The 27,728-nt window shown below is 41.8% G+C and overlaps 1 protein-coding gene across 1 annotated transcript; it reads right to left on the reverse strand.

The window, feature by feature from the left end:
• Positions 1-918: 918 nt before the first annotated feature.
• On the reverse strand, positions 919-26,767 carry dyrk2 (dual-specificity tyrosine-(Y)-phosphorylation regulated kinase 2). Its single transcript, XM_084038513.1, has 7 exons — positions 26,640-26,767; positions 16,706-16,809; positions 12,868-13,207; positions 12,618-12,781; positions 10,793-11,182; positions 10,620-10,710; positions 919-9,038 (listed from the first exon to the last, which is right to left on the reverse strand). Exons 1-7 carry the CDS (start codon positions 26,677-26,679, stop codon positions 8,386-8,388), a joined length of 1,782 nt encoding a protein of 593 aa, XP_083894639.1. The 5' UTR covers positions 26,680-26,767; the 3' UTR covers positions 919-8,385.
• Positions 26,768-27,728: the final 961 nt, after the last annotated feature.

Here is a 27,728-nt window from a genome sequence, read left to right on the forward strand (position 1 = left end):
GTCAGTTCATTGTAAAAACTGAGCGCACAGAAAATTTGATAGATATTGCCTATTTTAATGCCGTTTTCTACTTATGGCCAGAAAACAAATAAACAGAAGGTCTCAGTCTGACTGGTTCTTGTAGGTAAAGTACTGTCTGAATGTATAATAATATAAATGTCATGTAGACGTTATTTGAAAAACTGCTCCATTGTAAAGTATGCAGTGTGCATATGCAACCTGAGTGAAGGTGGTTAAACATATGCACAGTAAGTGGATATTAATTTGGACCCATAATCCCTTGCAGCAAGTCACACTATCAGGTTACTGGTGTGTGTGTGTGTGTGATCATCATGTCCTGCTGAGCTCTGAGCTACATCCAGATTTAAATAGACACACACACACACACCAGATTAACCTCCATCACCACCACGTCACCGTTCACCAGCTCAGGAGACGTTCACTGACGCTTCAGCAACTCAGCAAGGCTGTCACTCATCATTAAAGGTTGCAAAATTTTGTGAATAATCAAGGCGGTAACCATAGAAATAGGAGAAGAACAAGCCCCTTCCAAATCAATAGCTATGTCCCAATTCAGCGGCTGCAACCTTCAGAGGCTGCATTGAAGACTAAATGCGTCACAGCGGCTGACACAAGGCGTCCCATTTCAAAGTCTCCTTCAAACGCAGCCTTCTTTCCCCGGATTTTGGGTATCCATCTGATGGATCCTTCATGGCTCAACCAATCTAAAGATCCACTCCGCGCCAGTGACGATTGGATTTTAATCAGCATGGCATCTGCGAGCGGATCAGCAGCAGATTAGTTGCCTAAAAACAATGGAACATTAGTTTGTTCAACAAAAACATAACATTAGCTTGCTCGTTAAAAACTCATTGTTAGCATTAAACACTGATCACGAAAGAACATTACATGAAGATGAACAATAAAATTGTTTTATTAATAATAATAATTTCATAATTCCACCACAATAAAATTTAACAAAGGTTCACTAGAAAAGTGTCGACTTCTGTGTTCTGTACAGTAGATACAGTACATTTGTAAAACTGGCTGCCATGTGGCACAGCAGCGCATTCAACCCCCCCATCAAAAGAAAAAATATTATTCAAACATCTTTTCCCACATTATTTACAGATAAAATTCACAATAAAACTCAGCTGGAAAACATCACAGAAATACAGCGCAGCATCACGCTAACAGCGGCTAACAGGGACCTCTCGATAGAAACGTTAATGGCTAACAGGCTAGTAGGCTACCTGGCTAGCATGATAACTAGCTAGCAGGCTAGTTAGGCTATAGGTGCTTACACGCGTGAGCAGAAAAAACTATTTTCTGAATGCTACCAAGAGGTCAGTTAAACCAGACTTCATGTCCCTGTGTGACTGCAGTCTGTTATAATAAACTTAAAAATCATTTTTAAAAAAACACATCGATCACGTGTTCTCCTTCCCTCCTTATCGTCTGAAAGGAAACCCTTCTCCTCACTTACTTTCTGCGTTCTGTCTTACTTCCTACCTGTCTCTCTGTCTGAGCAGCTAGCTCTCAGCTAGCTTTGTAAAGGAATGCACTTTGGTAGATTCAACCAAATGCCCTGGGTGTTAGTTACAACAATGACAACAGTAATAATCATAATAACAATGATAACTGAGCAGTCTGAGATAACAACATGAAAAGAAAAAAAAGAACAAGGGATGCACCGATTCTCTTGACCGAGCGTTGCATCGGCCGATGTTCGCCTTGTCGACTGCCTCGTGGTTTGTTAACAAATAAAAGGGAAAGAGAATGCGAGTATTCCACCGTCTCCAGAAAGACCGGCAACGCCATCTTTGTAGTCAGTATGAAAAACACAAGCGGTGAAACCCTACTTCTGTTTCTATCACTTTTACATTTAATCATAGTTCATTTCACAAAGTGTTTTTCGCTGGCCATGTAGCCTAAGTACTGACACACTCTCCTTCCGCATTAAAAAAATCATGTGAAAGGTTAAACGATTTTTCATTCACTTGAATGATTAAATTACGTATTCAAACTTAGTATCAAAACATCAGAACTGTCATTTAAAACATCGGTATCGGCCCAGTCAGTGCATCCCTCAACATACACTTTAAAAACCACATGAATGCTAACAGCTAGCAGGTACAAACGTGTTGTGGGCTACTAGCAGTTAGCAGTAGGCTAGTGTTAGCTTCACTGAGAAAGCAAACGTCAGTGCAGCAGCTAGCGGCTGGACGCTAGCAATTGATCAGCTAGTGTTAGCTGAGTCCACTGGTCAGCAGGCTTGTCGCCGGTCCGTCCCCACGGCGACAGTTGGCTGATATGTGTCTGTACATTGTGCAGCCTTTTTTTTGCAATCACCCCCCAACCCCCACCCCACCCCCCACCAACACACACACACACACTTGATGTCATAGTTAGGCCGTTTAACGCTAGAATCTGTGGTTGGTGCATTGGCCCGCTCTGCTGCCTCTGTTGACAATATGGAAGCACATTTCTACCAGACAATAAAAAATATGAATGATAAATCAAAATTATGAAAAATTAAGTCATTTACAGTTGGAAGGTCTCGTCTTTCCAACTATAAATTAGATTCTTAGAGGAACTCATGAAGTCATGAGTTCCTCTAAGTCCATATAGTTTGAGTTTCTAACTGAAAACTACAAGACAGTGGATAGTAAAAATGTGTACATACATCAAATATTTTATTTAGTGAGTAAAAATGATGATTCATCAGATAATTTTTCACAATGTCACATCAGGACTTTTTGACTAAGTAACACATTTAAATTTAAACTACTTTCTACTATGCTTTATTATATTTAATTGCTCACAAAAAAATGAAGGGAACACTTAAACATCACAGTCTAATACCAAGTCAGTTAAACTTCAATGTGTCCCTTTAGGAAACACAAGTGATTGTGAATCCGTTTCAGCTGCTTTGGTGCAAATGAAAGAGACAACAGGAGCAATGTAGGTAAAAACAAGACAACCTCCAAAGAGAGAATGTTTCTCCTTCCTGACTGGTTCTTCTCTGGTTCTGGGTTCTGCTAGTGTCCTTGTCACCATTTTTAGCATGTGGTGATACCTGCAGGCCAATCAGGTTCACAGGTAGTCCAGCTCCTCCAGGATCGGCATCCATACGTGATCCCACGTGAACTGTGTCTCCCAGCACAGTCTGAAGGAGATACCAGGAGACCAGGTGTTACTCAAAGAGAGCTGGACAGGACCGTAGAAGGGCATCAACCCAGCACTAGGACCAGTAGCTGCTATATGAGGACCAGGAGGATCACTGCTAGATCCCCACAAGATAAGCTCCAGCAGGCTGCTGCAGTTCCTTTGGCATTTACCAGAGAACACCAGGTCCTCCATCTGTGCCTTGTTGTCTTCACAGATGAGATTAGGTTCACACTGAACACATGTGACAGGTGTGAAAAAGTCTGGAGACTCTGTGGTGAACGTTCTGCTGCCTGTTACATCATCCAGCATGATGGTTTGGTGGTGGGTCAGTGATGGTCTGAGCATATCCTTGGAGGGTCACATAGACCTCCATGTCATGGCCAACGGTAGCCAGACTGCTGCTAGGATGAAATCCTCAGAATCATTTTCAGACCAACACTGGTGCAGTGGGCCCAGGGTTCCTTGTGGTCCAGGACTAACCCGGCCTCATATGTCCAGATTGTGTGTTAGGTTCCTGGATGACGAAGCCATTGATGCCATTGACTGGCCTTCGTGTTCCCCTGACCTAAATCAGCAGCTCACTGATGCCCTGATCCAGGTCTCGGAGGAGATCCCCAAGACTCCATCAGCCGACTCATGGTGAGCAGCCCAGATGTTCTCTGGAGTACACACAGCCCCACAGATGCCAAACACACTGCTGAGTCACATCAGGAGTTGTCCTGATGAAATTCAAGAAAGTCGGATCAGCCTATGATATTGATTTTTTTTCTTTCATCTTCAGTGTGAATTAGAATCCAGCCTTTGGCGGGTTGATGACTTTGGTTTCCACTGACCGTTATGTCCTTTTGTTCTCAACAAATGATACAATATACAAATACAATATACATCCGTAAAGATTTTCAATTTGAACAATTCAGTCATCAAGATCTGACGTATGATTTTCGTGTTCCCTTCATTTGTTTGAGCAGTGTATTTGTTTATGTCCTCCATGTGTGTTTCACGTGAAGGGGCAACTATGACTTGCATTTAATGAGGAATAAATTAACATTGTAATATCATGACATCATTTTGATTCACCTTTAAATGTTTTTTTATCCTTCCTAACTTTAACATGATTTTCCTTCTCTTTTCCTGGAAGTAATGAGCTTCCATATAACAGCCTCCTGCAAGAGAAGGTGCAATACAGCATCGTTCTGCTTTCATTCATGATGGGTTTTTTTTGCATACAGAATGGAATGAGAGCTTTTCAAAAAGTGTTGGCACAACCAACTTTCAGATTAACATATATATATATATATATATATATATATATATATATATATATATTAGCTAAACCCAGCAAGTTAACAGTCTTGTAGTTTTTTGACACACTGTTTGAACATGAATGGCAGTGAATGGCTTTTTAAAAAGGGAGGCTGAGCCCGACTAAAGTTAACACTGATGCAGGCAACATTTGTTAAAGTCAGGAGACATCTCTGCTTAGGGAGAGAAGTCAGAAAGACTGGTATGGCCCAAAGAACCAGAGTTCAATTTTGATTACTCTTTTGAATAATTGTTTTGGATTCCATCTGAAGAAACTAACAATCAATTATAATCAATCAATTTAGTTTTTTTCCCCTCATTTACTTTATTTTGGTTGTTTCGATTGAGGTCAGATGTCAGAGGTTGCGGGGTTGACATGGTGTCTTTGGCCTTTGCTGAAAGAAAGCAGGAGCCAATCAGAACGCAGACTTTGGCCGACAAAACATACTTTATGACATCATCTTGAATCGCACCGGAAAGATAATTATTTCACTGTGTGTGTATGTGTTGGATGGGTGTTGTCATGGCGATGAGATACTGAAGGCACAAAGTTACGACTCTCAGCACTCTTAAAAAAATTAAAAAACACAATCAACCAAATTCTTAGAAAACAAACAAATCAACTTTTAGCAGGTAGTGTCTGTGTTTTACATCGTCAATTCCTTCTGTGCTTCACGTCGTCGTCGTCCCATGTGCTACAGTACATCACGGGTGCTCCTCCTCCTCCCCTTCAAACCCCTCCTCCCAGTATGACTCAACTTCCTGTCGGTGTGTTCAGGTACAGAACTGTTTATATCTGTATGTGTTTGTGTGTGAGGGAACAAGCTTTAAGAAAACCCTCTCGTAACATAGACACACACACACTGCTACATACAACACACACACAACCACACGCACACACACATTCAAGTATACGGTATGAACTGCACATTGTAGTAAATATGTAGATTAGATTAATAAATATTAATTAAATTGTAGGAAATAAATAACTCCCCTCCCATCCCCGTCACATTGACAGATCTGTTTGATCAATTTATTCCTGTCGGTCTGACAGAGTAACGCTCATGTACACATTACTGTAACTGTTACTTTTATGTTTTGGATCAGTTTATTTCTGCTGCATCTCTACTGTACACACACTGTGTACTCATCCGACTAGTGTTGTGATGTCTGATAGCATTAGGGCCCAGTCACACCAGGAAGTGGCAGTGATTCCATCATGAGATGTTAGCAACAGGGCTACGTACGTTGGCATCTCCAGTTCAGGGTCACTGGAGGCTGAAGCATATCCTAGCATGGACTGAGCAACACGCAGGTTATGGCACCTACACAAGTAGGATAGAACAATGAAGGTTTATAAAAATCTCTTCAGTGTTCAGTCGTCCGGAGGTAGTGTCTGATGTGTCAGTTATTTCATATTGGCATACCGCAAGTGGATGGAAATGTTTCGTGAACATTTGAGCTACATTTGGATGGATGTGTGTCTGTGTTTAGATAGCACCCCGACTTTGCGTAACGAGTGAGACGTCCCATAGTACGGCCGCGGTCTTGTCTGTGGACTCGTAGGCCGTGTGATGTATTCAATGAGCGTCAGAAATCTGATTAGCTCGATGCATCAAAACAACTACGAAAGGTGAACTTTTGCTCATCTCGCATATTTACACGATTCTTCAACCTCAAGTGAAGTTGTTGCATCATAAACATGTGAATGCGTATAACGGCGTCCTCGTACAAGCAACTATTGGCGTTTTATCTTCTTGAGCTACGCTTTGGGCTTGTTACCTCCGCCAGCGGCATGTCGCCCGGGTAACACGTCTTCACTATGTCACGTCTTTTCCGCCTCGGGTGCTCGGAGCGTTTCGATAGAACGCTGTAACGACTCGTCTCTTGGCTCTGTGACGACCTCCTTTGCCGTCTCAGAGGCGTAATATTCTGTTACGCCTTTTCCTTTTATGAGAAAATTGTCCAACTTCTCTCTTAATGTATTTCTCAGTAAACATAGTAAACATGAGTTTATGGTCTCGATCTCTAGTTTCAAGTCTTCTTCAATCCAGCATGGAGTTCATTTAGAACATTATCCTCCATTTAGAGTCCACCAGACCAGAAAGCAGGTTATGCTTTAGGGCGGGGCTACCTTATGATTGACAGGTCGCTACCACAACATTGTTTGGTCGTGAGTCGTCTGTGTTTTCGTCTTACAAATTTAAACTTTTCACAGTGTATTTTTACTTCATGAAAGTTAATTGAAACATTTGAGTCTCCTAAAAAGATGGTAATGGCCACAAACCAAGAAGGCAACAGCATCAAAACGGCCGTCCAAGCAATGGGGTTCTTCTTATATCTGATGTGACTGGACCCATATTTTTAAATAGTATTAGTTGTATTATTAGTTTAAATGTGTTTTAGTGAATATGTTTAGTGTCCTAATTCTGTTTATTACTTTGAAAGAAACCCTGAATTCAAACCGTCACCATCATATGCTAACAGCGTGTTAGCAAGAGAGCTACTACCTCTTTGTGACAGTAGAAGGCTAATGAGGCTTTTGTTCCAAATAAAATTAAAACGTTCTCTTTGAACCTTCACCATTAGCTAGGTCTTCACGAGGGGTTTTCATTTAAATCTTGGCTCTGTTGCATCACCTACATGCGAGACAAAACCAACCAGTTTCATCCAGAAAGACGTATCTTGATATTAACAGCTAACCTCTTCTCGTAGACCAAAACTCACCTTTTCCTCCACATTTTACAGGCGTTGAATGAATACTGCTCTATGCTGTGACATTCCCTTTTATTATTTTAACATGATTTAAAATGTCTTCATAAAACTGCTTTTAATCTGCTTCTCTATCTCTGTCTTCACAGCTCTTTCAGCCATTTTGAATCCTGAATAATCTGATTTAGTTAATTAGCTAAATAGACTTAACCCAAACATACTGAATCTGTGCTTTGTAAGGCTGGGCAGTGCTAACAGGTTATGGCTAAAGAAAAGGCTAAGGCTAGCCACCAGACTGCCAAAAAAGGTAAATAGTCAGCCAACTATAGCTAGCTGACTGATTTGAAGTTTGTAAATTAGGTAGCAAAGTGTCACCTAAACACAAACAAATAGCTGTCTAACAACTAACCAGTGGTTATTATCCAGTTAACAGTTAGCCAGCTGACAGGCACACAGCTAGCATGGTAACACGGGCTAGCTACACATTGTAAAACAACAGCTACCTAAGAAACTTGGCCAGCTAACAGGTAGATGGTTCAGTTTGGATTGTTTTGAAGTGCCCATCAAATGTTCCCCAAACTAAAATGTAACAAAAATGATTTCATATTGATATGCAACAAATATTAGCAAGCTCATTGTTGCATTTTTGCAGCTGTTACTTTAGTATTACAAGGATGTATCTGACTTGTCAGTAAAACACAAACATATTACTCTACATTGTCTGCAGACACAACCTTGTAAGACTTAAGATCATAAAAAATGTTTTTTGGTGTCGATTAATCAGCTCAGCTAAATAGATTCTGTGGTAAAAACATAAAAAAGCCTTGTCCCCTCCGTCAGCACCATGTCTTTTGATGTGTTTGAGTGTTTGGAGCTACAGAGTGGTGTGTTCTGATTGTCTGAACTTCCTGTCTTGTTGCTCACAATGTGTCTTTTTCTGAGAATTTGAGTAGTCCGAATGTACCCCACCTTGTCAATAAAGTTTCCTTCAGCTAGGCTTACATCCAGCCTGGCCGTTCTGCACACTTTAATGCAAAGTTTTCCATTTCCATGAACGCACTCCCAACAACGCTGTGAAGACCAGCATGAAACAAACAAACGCTCCTCAACACTGGACAAACCAGTTTAAATCAGTTCCAGCTGGTTGTTCACAAGCACAGCTTCACAACTCGCAACACAGCGAGCGGGGTGCGTTCACTCTCAGCTGACTAGTTTGGGCAGCACCGTCCTAGGCTGGATGTTTCCGTTGGCATCGGTGATCGCTGCCAAGTTAGTCCTGGTTTTAGAGGAGGAGGACATAGTGGTTGAGGAGGTGGTGGCGAGCTTGGAGATGGAGGTGATGGCGCCGTCGGTGGTGGCGGTGCCCCGCTTAGAGGAGGAGGGGGTCTTCTCCCCCGTTGTGGTTCCCGTCGGCGGTTTGGGGAGTCGCCTCCTGAGCCATGGGTGGCGCAGCGCCTGGCTGGGGGTCATCCTGAGTGCCGGGTCCCACTCCAGGCACTGTTTGAGGAAGTCCAGGAACAGTGGGTCATCGCAGCCCTTCAGTGCTGCGCTCCAGTCCTTGCTGCCCGGCGCGCCGCGCGCCTTCCCTCGCCGTGAGCGGCCCCCGTTCAGCACGGTGGTGCCGTCGGGCAGCGTGGTGACAGTGCAGTACCTCGGGTAGCCTTTGGACGACACAAAGTTTTTGGCTCTCTTGGAGGCATCGAGGAGCTTCTGGCTGGGCATGCCCAATAGTTCAATGATGCAGGCCAGCTGGTCGGCTTCGTCTTCGCCAGGCAACAGCGGGTAACCGGTCAGCAGCTCGGCCAGGATGCAGCCCAAAGACCACATGTCGATAGGCATCCCATACCTGGAACCTGGAGGGCAAAGATCAATCAGTGAAAATCTAGATTCAAGAAAATAATCAGATAAATAGTTCACATTCCCACCGATGATTTCCAATCAGTTTTCAGACTGATGGATTGATTTTCTACTGTTTTCAATATATTTCCATAAGATTTTACGATCAGAGACTTTCGTTTTCGGTCAAATTTACGGAGTTGTCCGCTGTAATGTTTTACCTCAAGCTTATTTGCTTTCTTGGCAATAGTGGAATACAAATATTGATAACAGGCTCAAATCAATACTGAAGCTAGGTTTAGGGTTAGCGTTAGAACAGGGGGAATCTGGTGGCCTGGCTGTCGAGAGGTAACATGATTACTCATTGATTTTGGAAACATGCATGTAGAAAAAAAACATGTTTATTTTAAAGTTGAATGCATCAACCATGGTGCAGTTTTGACAGCAGGTTAGATCTATGAAGAGCTTTGTGCTCGAGTAAACCAATTTAATCATAAACATATCAGTTGTACAGATATGAACAATGTTGACATGCCAAAGAAAACAAGATGGATCAGGTGGGCTACATTGAGTGAGATCCGCACCAGAGATCGGCCATCACCCAGCTTTAAAAGTGACATATTTTCTTTTTATATAAGTGCTGTGTGGTGGATCTCATTTGTGGTTCATGTGGATTTAGAAAAGGGACTGATAATAAATATTCGGAGAATCACCTGATAAATATTTAAAGAAACTGTAAAGTATTAACTTTGAGAACAGAGTTTGGTGGGGATGGTAGAATCAGTGTTTCGCCAATATGTTCGTTAATAATTCACTAATAACTCTTGTCATTCACAATGACATACTGTTAACATCATCAAAAGTCATTTCATGTTTACAAAATAAACAATTTTACATACTGATATATCATCCTGAATTCTCATCTCTGCAGCTCATTTCATTTCAGTTTTCTCCCATTAATCACACACAATGCTAAATCAAAGATGGAGTTGATACCTATATATTAGCTGTGACTACAGAGCTGGCATTCTCAGAAGGCTATTGTATAACACCACTGATCAACCTTTGCAAGATTAGCATGTTCAAAGAAGTAGCATGGAAACAGTTAGCTAGCTAACGTTATAACACCACTGATCAACCTTAACAACTATCGTGTTAGCAGAACAGAACTAGCTACATTTATAACAGCATTCTATCTAATATTCTATCTGTGATATGTCATCTACTTTCCACTATGACTGAGCACAAACCAAGCTAAGCCCTGAGATGATGACTGAGGACGTCTTTAGTATGTAGGTCTCTAACACAAACATCTGTACATCCTGGACATGAAATACAACATTTTAAATGTCAAGAGATCTGTTTGCCTGGAGTTTTTTTTTGTATAAATACTTTTCCCACCAGAACTGTACTTTTTGACTTCACCCACAAAATACACAATCGTTGTTTACAGACACAAAAGATGTCTAGTAGTTAGGCTATGAGGTTTTCATTCACACAAAATATCGAAAAACAGTGTTGTTGTGGAATGGAATTCACAGTATGGATATTGAACATTTTAAAGTGCTCTTTAAACACGTGTTAAGTCTGGTGCTTACCTAGAATGACTTCCGGCGCTCTGTAGAACCTGGACTGGATATAGGTGTAAACTCTCTGATGTTCATAACAGCTAGAACCAAAATCTATGACCTGGAAACAGAAAGTCGTGTTGTTAACAAGCCTTTAAAGGCGCACACACACGCACAGAAAAAACAGCATTTTCCCATCCCACCTTGATGCCGCTGCGTCCCTGCTGCTTGAGTAAAATGTTCTCAGGCTTGAGATCACAGTGGATGATGCGGTTCTTGTGCAGCGAGTCCAGACACTGCAGGATGGAGTGGGCAAACTTCCTGACCAGCGGGAGGCTGAAGCCCTGGAACTTGTTCTTCTTGATGAGCTCGTACAGGTTCATGCTAAGCAGCTCGAAGGTCATGCAGATGTGGTTCCGGAAGGTGAAGTTCTCCAGCATGTGGATGACGTTCATGCTCGAGTCCTTGTCCTGCTTCCTCAGGTGCTCCAGGATGCGGATCTCCTCCGCAGCCTGCCGGTGGAAGCGCTTCTCGTTGCGCACCATCTTCAGAGCCACGTGGGTCTGCGTCTTGTGGTCGAACGCCTTCACCACCTGCAGGGGATCGAAAGACACTGTGAGGCGGTTCAACAGCACAGAACCATTTCAAGACATTTTTCACTATTTAACGAATAATTAGTGGGTTGAAGGTTGAAGGCCGATATATTTCCATTGCTTTCAACCCTTTGTTGAACAGAGAGCGCCATCTATTGGGCTCAGAAAATAAAGTAAATGCTTCACGAAGCTTCATTTGGACATCACTACGAATAATCAAACACAACTGATAACATTGCATTTTTAAAAGATTTTTGCATCAATGTGACGACATGCCTTGACTTTTATTTCCTTAATTGCATTATCCTGTTAACCATAACCACTTGAATACATTTTCAAGCAAACCAAAACAACAAAAACACAAATTGATGTGACATACTATGGGTACTTTCCTATTACTCTGGCACTTCACTAAGTCAATTGGCTTTGTTGGCGCATTTTAAGTGTTACATCCTTCCAGTTTTAATGTTGTGTTTAATAAATGATTTATTATATTTTACTTTGGTTTTGTTAAAGGTTATTGCTGCATTTTGATCAGGTTTCTAGTGCAGCTTATGAATATCAGCTGAAGAGCCAATCAGATGACACTAGGGCTGCACGTGAACAAACCCAACACTGCAATCCGTTTCCCCACACTATATTATGCAATATAGAAAGATACTGCAATCTTCAACTTAAATGTTGTTCATTCTAAAGTTAAATGTATCAATTTGATGCACTTTGAGAGCTAAATTCAACAATTAAGTGCTCTGCTAAAAATGTATTCATTTATTCACTGGTTGTATAGCTATAATACACACAAAAGCAGGTTAATGATGGGCTCTCTGTTTCTAGACGGGTCAGGTAGGCTCAGGTCCCTCCCACTCTGGACAGTCCGGTTGCCCCAGTCCTCCCCTCAGTGAAAATATATATAAGGTTCATCATGAAAACGGTAGCAGGTCAAGCTAGACTTTTGGATATTCATCAATACTGATGGATTAGTCATGGAAAATGAGAATCATGGGAGTCTTAATTCGCTGTTAGAGTGATACAACTCGATACACGCTTGGCAGCGGGCGCACTCCCAAGCTCCGTGATGTTGGCTCCAGTTTGTTGGCTCAGAGCGGTGGGAATTAATTAACCTACAGACCCACATGGGTAACCGGTGAAAAATATTTGAAATTATGAACCGTTAATCGCTAAATATATTGATATTGTGAAATAAAATGAAATTAAACCTGGCATTTTTATTTGATCCTAAAAGCAACAGCAGCTTAATAACAAAAACTTTCACTGTTTACTTTTAAAAGTAAAAGTACTGTAACAGTAACAGTAGCGCGACTTGTATTACTAACAGTAGTAGTAGTAACAGTATTAGGACTAGCAGACTTAGTAGGATCAACCATCACTAGAAGTACTAGCAGTACATCACTAGTAGTACTGTGACAGGTCGTACCTGTCCAAAGCTGCCCTTGCCGATGACCTTCAGGACTTCGTAACGGTAGGCGATGTGGTCGTGTGGAACATGGATGTAGGATCCCTGATCGTCATCGTAGCCACCGTTGTTGGCTCCGCCCATGACCCCTGACCTCTTTTTTGCATTGGGACCAACAAAAAACACTGAGGAGGAAGAAGAAGGGGGTCACTTCTCATTGTCATTGATCACCTTATTGATTTATGGTCTGTAGGAGTTTGAACCCACTGACCTTCAGGGTAACTGAACACCTCGTGGTGTTCCAGTGTCGACATTTTGGACATGAACTGCTTCATGGCCTGCTCCGGGGACAACGAGGAGGGCTTTTGCTTGCTGTCCGTCGACTTGGTGGAGGCGGCGCTGCCCTGGCGGCCGTGGTAGGGGGGGTCTGAGGCCGAGGTCTGGCGGTCCGGCAGCGGAAGGCCCGGCCGTGTGGAGCTGAGAGGAGCCAGGCCGTTGGGCTGGGAGGTCAGCACTGGACGCTTGTTAGTGTTATCCTCGTACAGCTGGGTGACGTGGACCTGCGACTGAGACGACAGCTGGACCTCCGACATCGCGGCTTTGGAGCCTCCCTGAAGGGAGACGCAGAGACATCAGGTGTAAATAAGGACTTCAATGAGGACTCCTGATTACGAGGAGGAGGAGGACCAACAGAAGAGGACAACAAGAGGAGAGGAGTACCAGGAAATGAGGATGACTAAAAGAAGAGAACACAAGGAGGAGAGGGAAGCAGAGGAGGAGGACCAACAGAAGAGAACAGGAGGAGGAGAGAAAGTAGAGGAAGAGATCCAACAGAAGAGAACAGGAGGATAGAAAGTAGAGGAAGAGATCCAACAGAAGAGAACAGGAGGAGAGAAAGTATAGGAAGAGATCCAACAGAAGAGAACAGGAGGAGAGAAAGTAGAGGAAGAGATCCAACAGAAGAGAACAGGAGGAGGAGAGAAAGTAGAGGAAGAGATCCAACAGAAGAGAACAGGAGGAGGAGAGGAAAGTAGAGGAGTAGATCCAGTAGAATAGAACAGGAGGAGGAGAGGAAAGTAGAGGAGGAGATCCAACAGAAGAGAACAGGAGGACGAGAACATAAGAGCAGGAGAAGGGCCAACAGAAGAGCAAAGGAGGAGAACCAACAGAAGAGATGAGGAGGAGAGGAGTAAGAGGAAAAGAGGATGACTAAAAGAGGACAGGAGGAGGAGAACATAAGAGCAGGAGAAGAACCAACAGAAGAGCAGAGGAGGACAATCAACAGAAGAGGACAAGATGAGAACATAAGAGGAGAGGAGAAGGACCAACAGAAGAAGAGAGGAGTTGGAGGAGGAAGGAGAAACGTGAGGTAAAAACATGTGATAATCAAACATTAAGAAGACAAACAAAAACGCTGAAATGTGGATCATTAACATCCACAGATTAATAATTTGTTACCTCGAATGAGGGAACACGAACACTCTAATTACTAACAACAGAGAGACAGCTGTCTCCCTTTGTCGCTTTGTCGGTGAGTCACTGCTTGTTGCCGTGGTGACAAGCACACCTGGGTCCTTTCAGATGACAGAGGTGCATACACCGGCTGATTGTGTGTGTGTGCGTGCGTGCGTGCGTGCGTGTGTGCGTGTGTGTGTGTGTGTGTGTGTGTGTGCGTGCGTGCGTGTGTGTGTGTGTGTGTCAAAACAAGGAAGTGAGTCAAGATACAAGTGAGTGCTGTGTTGTCAGCCGTTACTGTGCCTATAAGTTGACTCCTCCCTCACTTGACCACACAAACTGAAATAAACAAAACTAAAATAAACTCTTTAATTTCGATTGAATTCATTAATCAGAAAATTGTTGCCTCTTCATTTTATGCCCATCCGCTCCAACAATGACAAACTAATGACTTCCATTAAAATCCATTATGTATCTTATTGTTGATAATAGTTATTTTGTGTAGTAAAACTGGAAACACAACAAGTACTGGATGCACTTTAAGTCCCAGAAGTAATCAGTGACTCTTAAACGAACATTAAAAAGCAGAACTGTATTATTACTTTTTTAATAAAAATTAGAAAAACAAAAAAAATCCTTTCTGAGTGCAGCCATAGATCACGCATCAAAGTCATTTAATGAGCGAGGCAAACAGGAATTTAATTAATAATTGACAGTTGATATGGTTGACTCGGCTCCTCTTTACAGTAATTAATCATAAATTAACCATTAATGTCGCCTGAAGTGTTTATATATTGAAAATGGGACCAGAGTACTGCTGTTAGCTACTGATATGTCAGGTTATCAAAGGTTGTACAATCTTCTCATCACTCATTACACATGTGATCAGTGAGCCTGATCACATGTGTTTTCTTAGAAGTTATAATAAATAATTAAAATCCTCCACTATAATACCTTACAGGAAACCCCTGCTAATGCTAACAGGCCCTGGAGGTAATGCAGTGAAGAAATGCTGCATCAGTGCCTTTAGACCATTAGTCCTATGTGCGTGCGTGTGTGTGTGTGTCCTTCACACCAGCCTATAAACCAATCAGCTGTTTAAAGCATCCTGGAGCAGAGGGCTATTATTAGCCGCCAGGCTACAGCTGACTGTTCCTGCTGTTCAGACTCATTGCTTCACAGAGGCTTGGCTCGGCAAACTGAAACCTACATAAGTGGCAGGTTGGCGTCAGGACCAGACAGCTCCAAGTTTTATATCCAAACCAGAACAAAACTGAACAAGGAAGGGATCCAGGTGCTAAGTTTGAAATCTGGGGCGCTACGTGCAACCCAGCTCCTCAGAAAGTCGCATCTGAGTTTAACGTTTAACGTTTTACATTTAAGGAGAGCTCCTTTTGGGTTCACTGGGTTTTTTTGGTATACATGTATACGTTCCTGAATATTTACATACCTGAAAAACATAATAGCCCAAGTGCTGCAAGAATGAGTCCTAATACCTGGATATGAGCATTTTTGCAACTCTGTGCAAACGTTCAGTTGCTTCGCAAATATGAAAAGTATTGTAACGCGCTGCAGTGATGTATCGAACCTCGGGCATCACCAGTGCTTAAAGTAGGAATTCAAAACATTTCAATTCAATTTACGAATTGACTTCAATTGAAAACAAAAACAGCAGATAATTTGTCCACTTATGCCTGATATATATAGCAGGACCCAGGCCCTTATTTGGGATCAATAAAGTCCCAACCAGCCTTCCCTCCCTCTTAACAGAAGAACTTCATCCATCCATCCATCCATTTTCTACCGCTTATCCTGTATTCAGGGTCGCGGGGGGGGCTGGAGCTGATCCCAGCTGTCATTGGGCGAAGGCAGGGTAAATCCTGGACAGGACGCCAGTCTATCACAGGGCCGACATGTAGAGACAAACAACCATTCACACTCACATTCACACCTACGGGCAATTTAGAGTCACCAATCAACCTATCCCCATCCTGCATGTCTTTGGACTGTGAGAGGAAGCCGGAGAACCCGGAGAGAACCCACGCTTAGACGGGGAGAACATGCAAACTCCGCACAGAAGGAACCCGGGGCCGACCCAGGAATCGAACCCGGGACCCTCTTGCTGTGAGGCGAGAGTGCTAACCACTACACCACCGTGCAGCCCCAGAAGAACTTCATATTTACATAAAATAGAGTGAAAAGTGTTGATTAAAATGCCGGTGGAAGTCTGTCCCTAAGTAAACAGGTTAAGGGGTGATGCCATTGATGTCGGTCTGTTAAGGTATTGTAGTTCAATGAAATATTATTCAGAGCCAAACTTGAGCGAGTCTTCACACTACTGTTAAATAGACCTGCATTTATAGAGCGCTTTTCTAGCTTACTAGCTATTCAAGGTGCTTTACATACAGTCACTTTTACCCATTCACACACACACATTCATACACGGATCTAGGCGGATCGGGGGCAATTTGGGGATCAGTATCTTGCCCAAGGACACTTCGGCATGTAGACTGGAAGAGCCGGGATTCGAAGCGCCGATCTGCCGATTGGACGACTACTCGCTCTACCTCTGAGTCACAGTGCGTTGTGAACCCACAACGACACAACTAATGCAGTAAAGTGAGGGCGATGAAGTAAAAAGCATGTGTTCGTACCGTGAGGGCGTTGTGGTGGTTGTTGCGAAGTCGCGGCAGCGCCACAGGTGACGTTGTCTGAGAGCCACTGTGACCCGGAGAGTAGACCGGCTCGCCCACTTTGCCTGAAAATATAAAAAACAAATGGAGGTTAAGTTTCATCTTTCTAATTATTCAGATGAGAAGAATGGACATCAATTTAATTTCTGTATCCAGAACAAAGATACATTCAGGAGCTACACCGCCAGCAACGCTAAAAAAAACCACCAGAGTTAGTTTTAGTGTGATCAACACTCAAAATCCAAAGATGTTCAATCGTATAATTATATAAAAACACAGAGAAACTGCAAATTGTTACATTTGGAACTAGAACCAGAATCAAAATACTATCATTTCAGCACTACTTGTATTGATGTGTATTTTTCAGCGATTGAAACTTATTCTCAAATGAAGTTCAAGTGGGAGTAGATTGTAGATTGTATAGAAAAATACACACCAATACAAGTAGTGGAAATTGTATGTACTTTAGTACATTTACTCAAGTGTACTTAAATACAGTTTTGAGGTATTTATACTTTGCTTGAATATCAGCATTTTATGCTAGTTTATACTTCTACTCCCCTACATCTATTGTACTTTTTACAGTTATTTTACAACTTGAATTACTTTGATTTCACAAAGCAAACATATGATCAAGTTATTAAATATGATGCATTGTTAAAGATTAAAAGAGCTCCCGAAGTTCTCCAAAATATACAGTATCTTTATATCTTTTAGCACTGTGACTTACTTACTGAGCACTACTTATTTGTGCATAAAAATAAAAAAGATCTAATCTTAAATGCTCTGGACACTCTGAAAGTGTTTTGTAATTTTGCATTTTGATTTTTTTTTTTTTTTTTTACTTTAAGTACATTTCATGATAATACTTTCGTACCTTTACTCAAGTAGAACTTTTAAGAGCAGAACTATTAGTTGTAACAGAGTATTTTCACTTCTTTCACCGTTATTGTTCAGCATCTAGACTAGATAACTCCTAACTCATTCACTCCTCAAACCCAGTGTTTTGCCTAGCTTAGCACAAAGACTGGAAGCAGAGGGAAACTGCTAGCCTAGCTGCATCCAAAAATCCCAGAGTCTGTCTGATGTACATGTTACGTGCCATTATTGCACAGAAATAGATAGAAATGATGTAGATGTATAAAAAAGAATACATTGAGGCTTCACTGAGCAGCAGTTCCCTCTGGAGCCATTAGCTGAAGTCGCTTGTCATCACGGTGGGGTTGCCAGGTTGGAGCGCTGACTAGCAGACTACATGACACAGGATCAGCCTTTTAAAGTCCAAGACATGTCTGTCGATGCCTCCCTTCAACATACCAAATATCACATGACATGAGGCACGAAACCAGCTTGTTACGTGACTCGCATATCAGGAACATGCTTGTCAAGCTCCTAAAATACTCGAAAGTGGTCCAAATCCGTCCGACAGACTGCGATGTTTTCATAGAGAGGCCAGGTTGGGCTTAGATTAGATGTGTAGACTGACATGTGTGTTTACAGTTACGTTGATGTGCCAGCACACTGAGTGATCATGAGCACCAACCCTTAAATATGGCCTCTTTTAAAATGAACACATATGCACGTAAGCAATTGCACACTAAGTCAACGCAAAGATGTGAGTAGATACAACATTCACTTCATTTGCATATTGGTGCAAGTGGAAATATTTCAACTTTAAATAGATCAGCGTTTGGTTTCCTGTGTATCCGAGACTTCACATCAAGTACAAACCATGTGGAATCTACTTTTTTTTTTTTTTTTTTTTAACCAAATCTGTGTTATTTTCCATGGTACAAGCAAGATTTTATCATCAGAAAAGGTGTCAAATCATGTGCTTCATGAATAAAATCATGTGAAAATATAAAAAATGCTATGAATATCAATTAATTTGATATTCATAGCAACAAAACAGTAACAAAACATTGGCCTATTTAAAAAAAAAAGTGATTCAATACAATCACACAAAACATTCCATCCTCTTACGAAATGAAGTGTCAGGCGTGCTGTTTAGTAAATGTCCTGTTTAATTTTGAAGTTCCCTGCCTCTAGTGTCCTGTGTATGGAAGACAAATTATTCTGATAATAATCCAAAATGTGCTGAAAAATTGGAAAGGGAACAACGCTCTGCTCACATGCTCTGATGCAGGTCGAGTGTTGACTAGAAACATGTGCAGACAGGACTCATCAGTAAAGTTGCAGTCATGTTCTCTGTGTTGTGATGACTCTGGGACAGCTCTGCTTGTTAGCTACGTAAAGCCATGCGTGTCATATTACGCTGTGATGACGTACAAGAGGTAGTTTGTTTGTTCCTTGTTGGATTACCTGCCTGTTTCTTATTCAATTCTAGATCGTCTCCAGTTTAGATGTTTGGTATTTTCCCTTTGTTTTGCCTCAGACTTCTCCCTCAGTATTTGTTTTTTTACATCAGTTTCTCGTTGTCAAAGCTTGTCTTCTGTTTAATTTGACCCCCCTTCCTCATGTCTGCATTTGGGTCCTGAACTGAAACTGTGACAAGAAGTGTTTTACATTTAGCTGCTAGTGTCAAATTCCAGAGTTAGTGGTGGTGTTGTACTGGACAGTTTATATTGAAATGCTTCCCCTCATGCACCTCTTAATAATGTTCAGTTCAACATGACTGCAAACTGCAACCTAAGAAACATTTTAATTAACGTTTGAATTAACACCTCTCTGACAGTATTGCCTTTGCAAAGGTAGAATATATGGCAGAGCTGGATTGCATTTGATTTTATAGGTGTACCTAATAAAGTGGCAGTGTTTCTGAACTTAAATGAACTGGATGAGCCTCAACCCCCCTTGGACCAGACTGAACCAGACCAAGTGCTAAAGGCAGCGGCTGCTCCAGGTTGACCCAGTCTAAGGAGGATAAAGGTTTTAATACAGCCTGATAATCCTCAACGCTTCACCTCTCTCTCTCTCTCTCTCTCTCTGCATCTCCACGTCCGTTAATGACAACGGCAATGACACAGCGAGCTTAAAGGTCTGAGGTCACGGCAGACCACTATCTTAGCAGTGAATGATATTCAGCGTTGTACTTTGACTTGTCTTTCCACAATTCTTACCGGCTTCTCCTTCAGTCAGGGGTCACAAATACACAATCTAGTTGTTCTGCACACAATACCACAACGATATTTCGTAGAAAACATGCTTAAGTTAACAAATTGTTGTGGTTGGCAGGTTTGAAGTATCCAGTTCTGATCTGCTCTCCTCATAACTGTTGGTTTATCTCTTGATTTAAGCCAATGTGATATCTGCTGCAGCTACCGCTTATTTGCATTATCAATTAAGCTGATTCTGTGAAAAATGACAACTTTGCAGAGCACAAAGTGACTTCTTCCAAAACTCAAAGGGATTCAGCTTAGAAGCCTTTTTTCCACTATATTTACTTGAAAAATAGTTGCTTTGCTAATCATTTCAGCTTCACTACTTGTCGGTGAGTGAAGAAAATCACAATTACAATCCCAATTTGTCACAACTGCATGTCTAAAATAAGCCACAACTAATCAGACATTTATTATATTGTCATTTATTAGTAATCACAGTGAGGTGCTCGTCTCACGACGGCACGGAGCTAACCGCTAACGTTAATGACGATCAACTTGCATGATGACATGTTCAGGCACTGCTCAGTAAAAATGAGTATTGTAAATCTATCATAATTGTTCAAATGAAATCCTGTAAAATGTACTTTTGGTCAAGAAACTCGAATAAATAAAGTTGTTTGAAGGAGATGTTTTCACAGGAAGATAAACTAGGTATTAATGAAGGAATTATGAGCTGTTTAACTTCTAACACTAGCTTGAATAAGCGTAGAATACATGATGAAAACTTTTTAATAAAAGCACATCTGTTATTTCCTAACTATTGTGGTTTCATGCAAATAACCACTACAGATGACAATAACAAAGTAAAAGGATCACATTAAGACCTTTGAACAGTTTACTCAGTTAGTCTGGAATCTTGATGTCAAATATGGACTAAATATGGATGTGGTCATCCTTTTAAAAAGCCTTGGCCAAGAACATTGCAATCAAAAACAATTAATTGGTTATTAAAATAGTTGCCAACTCATTTATGATGACATGAACGTAACAAAAAGCCGAAAGGCTTCACATCTGAGAGTACTTGGAGATTTGGCTCGAATACTGATTGAATTGACTAAACAATATTTTAATCTGTGGCTGGATAATTGATCAAGACTCCAGAAACCACGAGGCAGGATAAACAGATCTCAAAGCTGTGGACTGAATGAATGGAGACCCTCACAGGCCACCGTCCAGCTCCTAGCAGTTGGTGCAGGTTAAAGCAGACAGATGGACTCTGCTGCTGCTCTGTCTCTAATTTGAACGCTCACTGTAATCCCGCTAATGAGGAGACCTGGATGGCCAGGGCAGACTGCCAACACACTGTAAAACAACCAGAACAATACAGCCTCTAACGTGCTGCAGAAACTGTAGCCACAGCACAAACACGCTGCTGCAGTGAAACAATGCCGTCTCTCTGATGCATCTTCACTGTCATCATGCTAATGAACGACAAAGCAATCAATCAATACGTCACAATATCTTCTGATAATGTAATCAATACTGCTGTGATCCTGAAACAGGCTTATTCCTTTCTTGCAGACTAATGCAATTGAAATAGATTAAGAATACCTTATTTTATTTGAAATGATCAAAAAGAACATTCCAGCTCCTCAGATGTAGAGTATTAAAAGCATTTCCCTGTTTTATATCATATTAAAATTATATTTTTTGGGTTCATTGGGGCCAACTGTAATGAGCTTTAATGTTTTTTTGTTTTTTTGTGGTCATGAACTTTGGGTCATGACCGAAAGAATAAGATCCCGGATACAAGCGGCCGAAATGAGCTTCCTCCGCAGGGTGGCGGGGCGCTCCCTTAGAGATAGGGTGAGGAGCTCCGTCACACGGGGGGAGCTCGGAGTAGAGCCGCTGCTCCTCCACATCGAGAGGAGCCAGTTGAGGTGGCTCGGGCATCTGCATCGGATGCCCCCTGGACGCCTCCCTCGGGAGGTGTTCCAGGCATGCCCCACCGGGAGGAGACCCCGAGGAAGACCCAGGACACGCTGGAGTGACTATGTCACCCGGCTGGCCTGGGAACGCCTTGGGGTCCTCCCGGAGGAGCTGGGGGAAGTGTCCGGGGAGAGGGAAGTCTGGGCGTCCCGGCTCAGGCAGCTGCCCCCGCGACCCGGTACCGGATAAGCGGAAGAAAATGGATGGATGGATGGATGTTTTTTTGTTAAATTAAATCAATATATTAATCACTGTACCAGAAGGAAAATGTCAGATTCACTGACATTTTCTCTTTTTAGCGTTTTACAGTTGTCTGCAAGCTGGTGATTTAACTGAACAATGTATCAATTTGTTGATCAATAGTAAAACCATTCAACAATTTGAATAAAACATTTCTTGTTTCAGTCATTTATTCAATGACTGGTTCCAACGGTCAAATAAAGCCAAATATATCTAATTCATATAATCTTCTGAATAAACTGTATTGTCATATTACCAAACCCTAAAAATGACACAGAAATGCATGCGCATAAGTGCATATATTTGACCTTCATAAAATAGTATTATATTGGCAAAATAGTTATTTCTAATAATAGTTTGGTTTCTTATTGATATCTTCAATAACTTTAAATATCTTCCCTCAGACAAACATCTTATTAGAATAAAACACAGATAACATCGGCCTTAGAAATCCCAGTATGGCTCAGGCTGAATTCAAACCCTGTCCAGTACATACTGATAATGTGCGAGGGCTCTCTACTGGAAAGCACATGCAGTATCCCTCGCTGAGCCTGGACAGATGCATGCTAACAGACTGGGAAAGAGCCACTCTCAATGTGAATTTGACACCGAGCTGGAAATGCCAGAGTGCCGGCGAGAACGCTCGGCATGCTGCTCGACAGGACAAGTGGGAAAAGTCTTTGGCAACGTGACCGCATGCATGCAACACCGCAATGCTAAGCGGGTCAAACCCAGCAGAGGTGCAAAAAAAGCTCTTTTTACATTTCAACCGGCATACTTCTTTATTTCTAGTCCTTTTTGACGATGCCAGTTGCACACTTTCTACTGGTTCTAGCATTATTTGGAGTTAGCCATGTGAGTTTCCCACGGCGCGAATACATCCCACAGCCGAAATGACAACAATCAGCTGAAGCCAAGCTATTTAAGGTAAAGTTAGCTGCCCAGCTGCATTGATAACTGATACAGTTACAGGCTAAATTATCATTTATCTCCAGTTGTAGTGAATGTGCAAAACAGGCAACAGAGTCTCCAGTTCATCCATCTGGCTTGTAATGTCGTGGACAAATGCCACCGCGTCCATTAGTTTAGCTGCGTTTCCCTCTACTGGCACTTTATCAAGTGAGAGCGACAGCGTGTCAATGTATACATGCATAGTGTCTTTTCAAAATAAAAGTGCACCTTCACAGGAAGTTGGGTTTCAGCAAGAAAACCATTTTGTCAGGTTTTATAAAAGAGGATGGATGCTGACAAATGAATCACGTGACTATCGACGCAAAGGACTCACGTTACAAACGACTGACATGACAAAATGTCAATGTTTACTTTTAGCTTTAAGCTGTGTACACACCGGAAGAACTGCCCGACTCGGTAAATTCGGCGTCGGCTACTTAATATGGCCGACTCGAACTACGACATGGGCGGTTCACACCTACGGAATTACAGCCGACGCCATACGTTCCGTGCTTGCGCGAGATGTAATGTCTCCAAAACAACAGGCGGCGCTAATCTGTATTGTGGGCCAAAAAACACGAAAACCGGAAGTAGCCGGTCCTCTCTAGACCACCTTCTTCGATTCCACTGGTTATCTGGTATGTTTACCATCGTCACTTCCGGGCTTCACTGATTCGCTAGTCAAGCTGCTAGCCTCCACCAATCAGAATGGTAAAAGAATGACCGACTCGAATGGCGGATTACACATTTCAATCGGCTGAAATGAACGCCGACGTGGGCCGATTCGAGCGACCACACCAAGGAGACTCATGTCACGGACACAGACTCTCTCAAAGACGCCGATTTTCGGTCCGGTGTGAGCCCGCCTTTACAGGAGAGGCGATCAGCAATCTCCTGCATGAGAGTCCTCTGCTTCTTTGACTTTTCCCCTTCCTCCCTGTGTGGACTATCTCGCTCTTCGTACTATGTCTGTTGCTCTACCCATAATGCAGTGGGTGGGTGCATCAAAAACACATGCTAAATGAGCGTCGGAGCACTGAGCCGGCTGAATTATTTGAGCAGTGAGGATGGGTCAGCCTGGTATAGTCTGACAAGGTCTCTGCCAGTAATATTAACAGTTATAGCTGTGAATGTAGCAGTGCATTGTGGGCGCATTTCATTTGTGGGTGAATAAAACTCATAGATTGTTAAGTCCCTGTACTTTGCTTGTATCCAGCTGCTGGTTAAAGTGAAGGGGGTCAGGCCCGAAGTGAGCAACAACTCAACTCAGGCACACGTCGAGTGGAATGACCTTCAAAGTGGACCGGTGGTATTCTACGCTCCTCCAAGTCTTGCTCAGCTTTTTATTTTTTAGATATGTTTTGACTGTTTCACTGACAGCAGGGTTAAACAGTTCATTATTACTGTAAACTATGCTCTGTTTGTATCAGGAAAACTCTGTTTATGTTAACATGTCAGGAGCAGCAGCATGTTGTGTAGTTCATTTGTTACAGTCAGGAAGAGAGATGTCTGATGAAAATAAAACCCAATTACAAAATGATTGTTAGAACGAATAATAGTAATAGTAATTATAGAGTAATGGTATTATTAAGTACGTCTATCTATTATATATATATAGTAGCCTGAACAGAAAATGAAAAGCAAAGGGGCAATCCTTGTCTATCATCGAATGGTGGTTAGAACATTTTAAAAAGTGATCAGAGCCCTGCTGGCACCTTTCTACCAGAAAAGACGCTATATAGAAACAAATGGAACAAAACTGAAACTGCACAAAAGCCTACAAGAGAAAAATAACACTGGCTCCAAATTCAAAACACTAATGAACTGGTTCTTAAACTACCAATATGATGAATATATGTGGTGAGTGGAGGATGTCAGAAGAGAGTTGTATGGAAAGCCTGCTACCAAATCAATCTAAGAAAAAAACCCTAGCATTACCAGTGGCATAGACATGACCCATAAATAACACTCAGACTGGTAGAACAGCCAATATTGGCAAAATAAACTGCAATACCCAGCAAGATAACAATTAGCCAATAGTGTCTGTAGTACACATATTAGTATAAGAATGAATTGAGATAAAAGTCACACATTATTCAGTTTCTAATATACACTTGGCTCATAGCGGCATCATGGCTACTTAATCATGTGGAATAAAACACAAATTAGTGTTTGAATTTAAAATTACTATCAATCAAGATTCAAACTCTTGTTTTTAGTTATTTTACACACACCTGACATATTTGCCTGTTATCTACTTTAAGCTGGAGATAAATTTGCTTTTAACTACGCGTTCACCTGAAGGCTGCCTCACATCTGACGCAAAAAAGGTTAAAAGCAAGTTTAACTTATGACAGGGCTTCATAGTGGCCTCGCTTAAGACGAATGCCGTGAAACTAATAACTTTCCCATCGCAGATTTGGCCAAGGGTCTTAGTCATGTGTCATCCTCTCCTCTCTTTGTCTTAACAATTCTTGTTAAAAGATTAGAATAAAGAAGCCACTAACCACTACACAAGTAAAACAATTCATAGTAACTTTTACACATGATTCAAGTGATAATATTACTTACAACACTTTTAATTTCACATATTACTCTATAAAACGTTTTGTTATTACACATGCTATTATGGGTACTACAGCAGTGTAGCACACTATATACTCACTACAATGTTCCCTCACTCATGTGTTTGTACTGCAGTAGCTTGTAACATATCAACACACACAGCAATACTGATTAGCTAAGTATATCGATCTGGCTCCAATCGCTAAATAACAACTGTCCGTAAACAACTTCGATTATATATTTGGATATAAATGATGATAAATGACTATAATATTCTATAAATACCCACCACCATGCTAGAAACATAATCCTATGGTTTAAATAGAGTTTATAAAGCAACAGTTTCAGGCTAACACAAAGCTATAGCATGAATATTGATCCATAAAACGCATTAGCGTGCTAACTATAAACAAAGATAACGCGTTTTTAAGAGCTCAAAGCTATAATAAAAACATTATACTGACTTTAAAAACCCCCAAACAGAAACCAGCTGACCTCTGACTGAACTGAACGAAGCTTTATTTCTGTCAGCGGAGCTGGAGGCCAAAAACGTCCCAGCAACGGAGCACACACACACTAAACACCAGGAAATACCGCATCTAACGTTGCACACGACCCCGGAGACAGGACGAAGACGTTACAGGCACCGAGCACGGTTACAATACTGTTAGAAAGGCGTTACATGTCGGCAATAAACGGGCAGACACGGGAGACCTGCTTGTACTGCTGCTGTCACTTCTCATCTGTTAGCTAGTTAGCTAAAAATAAACCTGACAGATGGGGCAGGAAGACGTCTGGAGCCGCTTTCATGTTACCTGTTCGCTTTAGACGTTAACGGCTTCGTTTCTGTCTGCCATTTTTAAAGATAACAATACACATGGGTTCATAATAGAGACGGAAATGCTGTTTCTACTCAGTTAGCTAGCAGCGCTTTACGCCCTTTCTTCAAGTGTTTTCATCGGCTTCTGATGCATCATGTTTACATGTACGTGAATTAAAGTGAGCTAATGCCGGGGGATCAGCGGTGCGTCCCCGCCACACTGGAGGGGCTTCGGCGCCCTCGGGCCGGCTACAGAGACTGTGCTTACCCGTCGGGAGGACCGAGGTTCCGGGCTTCTTGGTTAACATGGCGGCCGCTCCTCTCAACTGGACACGGACGGATCGGGGCAGGACGCCTCCTCTTCCTCCAGCTGCAGCTCCTCCTCTTCCTACTCCCTACTCGTCCTTTCTAATCCCCCTGTTCTCCTCGCTCCTCCTCGTCCTTCACTGTTTTCAACATGCACTTCCTCCTCCTCTACAGCCACGGCTGTCTCCGTTTGTTTTATCATAAACAAGGAAACATTTCATTCAAACACGTTTTAAACTCAAATAATAATGTTGCCAATAATAGTAGCTGCCAAATGGTTGTACTTTCAGTACCGTAATTAATAAACAGACATTATGTTATAATATATTGCTGTTTGGTGGTACTGAATATAAAAATAATATTAATAAATATAGCATGTTCTCGTTTAAAATTATTAATTTGTTATAACACAAGACCGACATAAAAACTGTAAAATGTGTTTCATATCAATTAAAACTGTATTAACTGACTTTTTGTGCTGCTTGTTGGCAGCAGAACAAACTGACAACAAGCAACAACATCTGACATTTTTTCACGCTATAAAGTTTGATATGTTGTTAGGTAGCAGGATTCAGACCTGTACAAGAAGTAGCTCAACAAAATTAATTCTCACCAACATTTTCCAGAGCTCTCAACCAGGAAGACTAGAAGATGCTGAAGATGTAGAGCAGACTGTTGTTCATCTCGGCCTCTTCCAGTGTCTTCCATATGAGGACATCGTCATTTACACAGCATGTGACTGTTTATTTGGCTGCTTGGTGACCAGCATGTTTACATCTGAGACACAAGAGGGGTTTCTCCTGTTGCTTCTGTGCAGTGTTCTGTTGACGATAAAAGTTTGTTCAATCAACGTGTGTGTGTGTGTGTGTGTGTGTGTGTGTGTGTGTGTGTGTGTGTGTGTGTGTGTGTGTGCGTGTGTGTGTGGTCTCAGGTTTCACAGCTTTCAGTTAAATTACAGGGAGACTTATGTAACATCCACACCAGCAGAAACAACCAACACAATAGAATTCAACACAGAACATTAACTTATTTTATTTGTTTGTTTTCAACA

This window comes from Eutrigla gurnardus (assembly GCF_963514095.1).
Source record: "Eutrigla gurnardus genome assembly, chromosome: 21".
Taxonomy (NCBI): Eukaryota; Metazoa; Chordata; class Actinopteri; order Perciformes; family Triglidae; genus Eutrigla; species Eutrigla gurnardus.

What these genes read in the sequence shown, in the direction of transcription:
- dyrk2 (XM_084038513.1), bottom strand. Translation starts at nt 26,679, where the DNA reads ATGTTAACCAAGAAGCCCGGAACCTCGGTCCTCCCGACGG. An exon ending in AACCTCGGTCCTCCCGACGG is followed by an intron (nt 16,810 to 26,639) that starts GTAAGCACAGTC and finishes TTATATTTTCAG; the next exon opens with GCAAAGTGGGCGAGCCGGTC. An exon ending in AGGGACGCAGCGGCATCAAG is followed by an intron (nt 10,711 to 10,792) that starts GTGGGATGGGAA and finishes TTCTGTTTCCAG; the next exon opens with GTCATAGATTTTGGTTCTAG.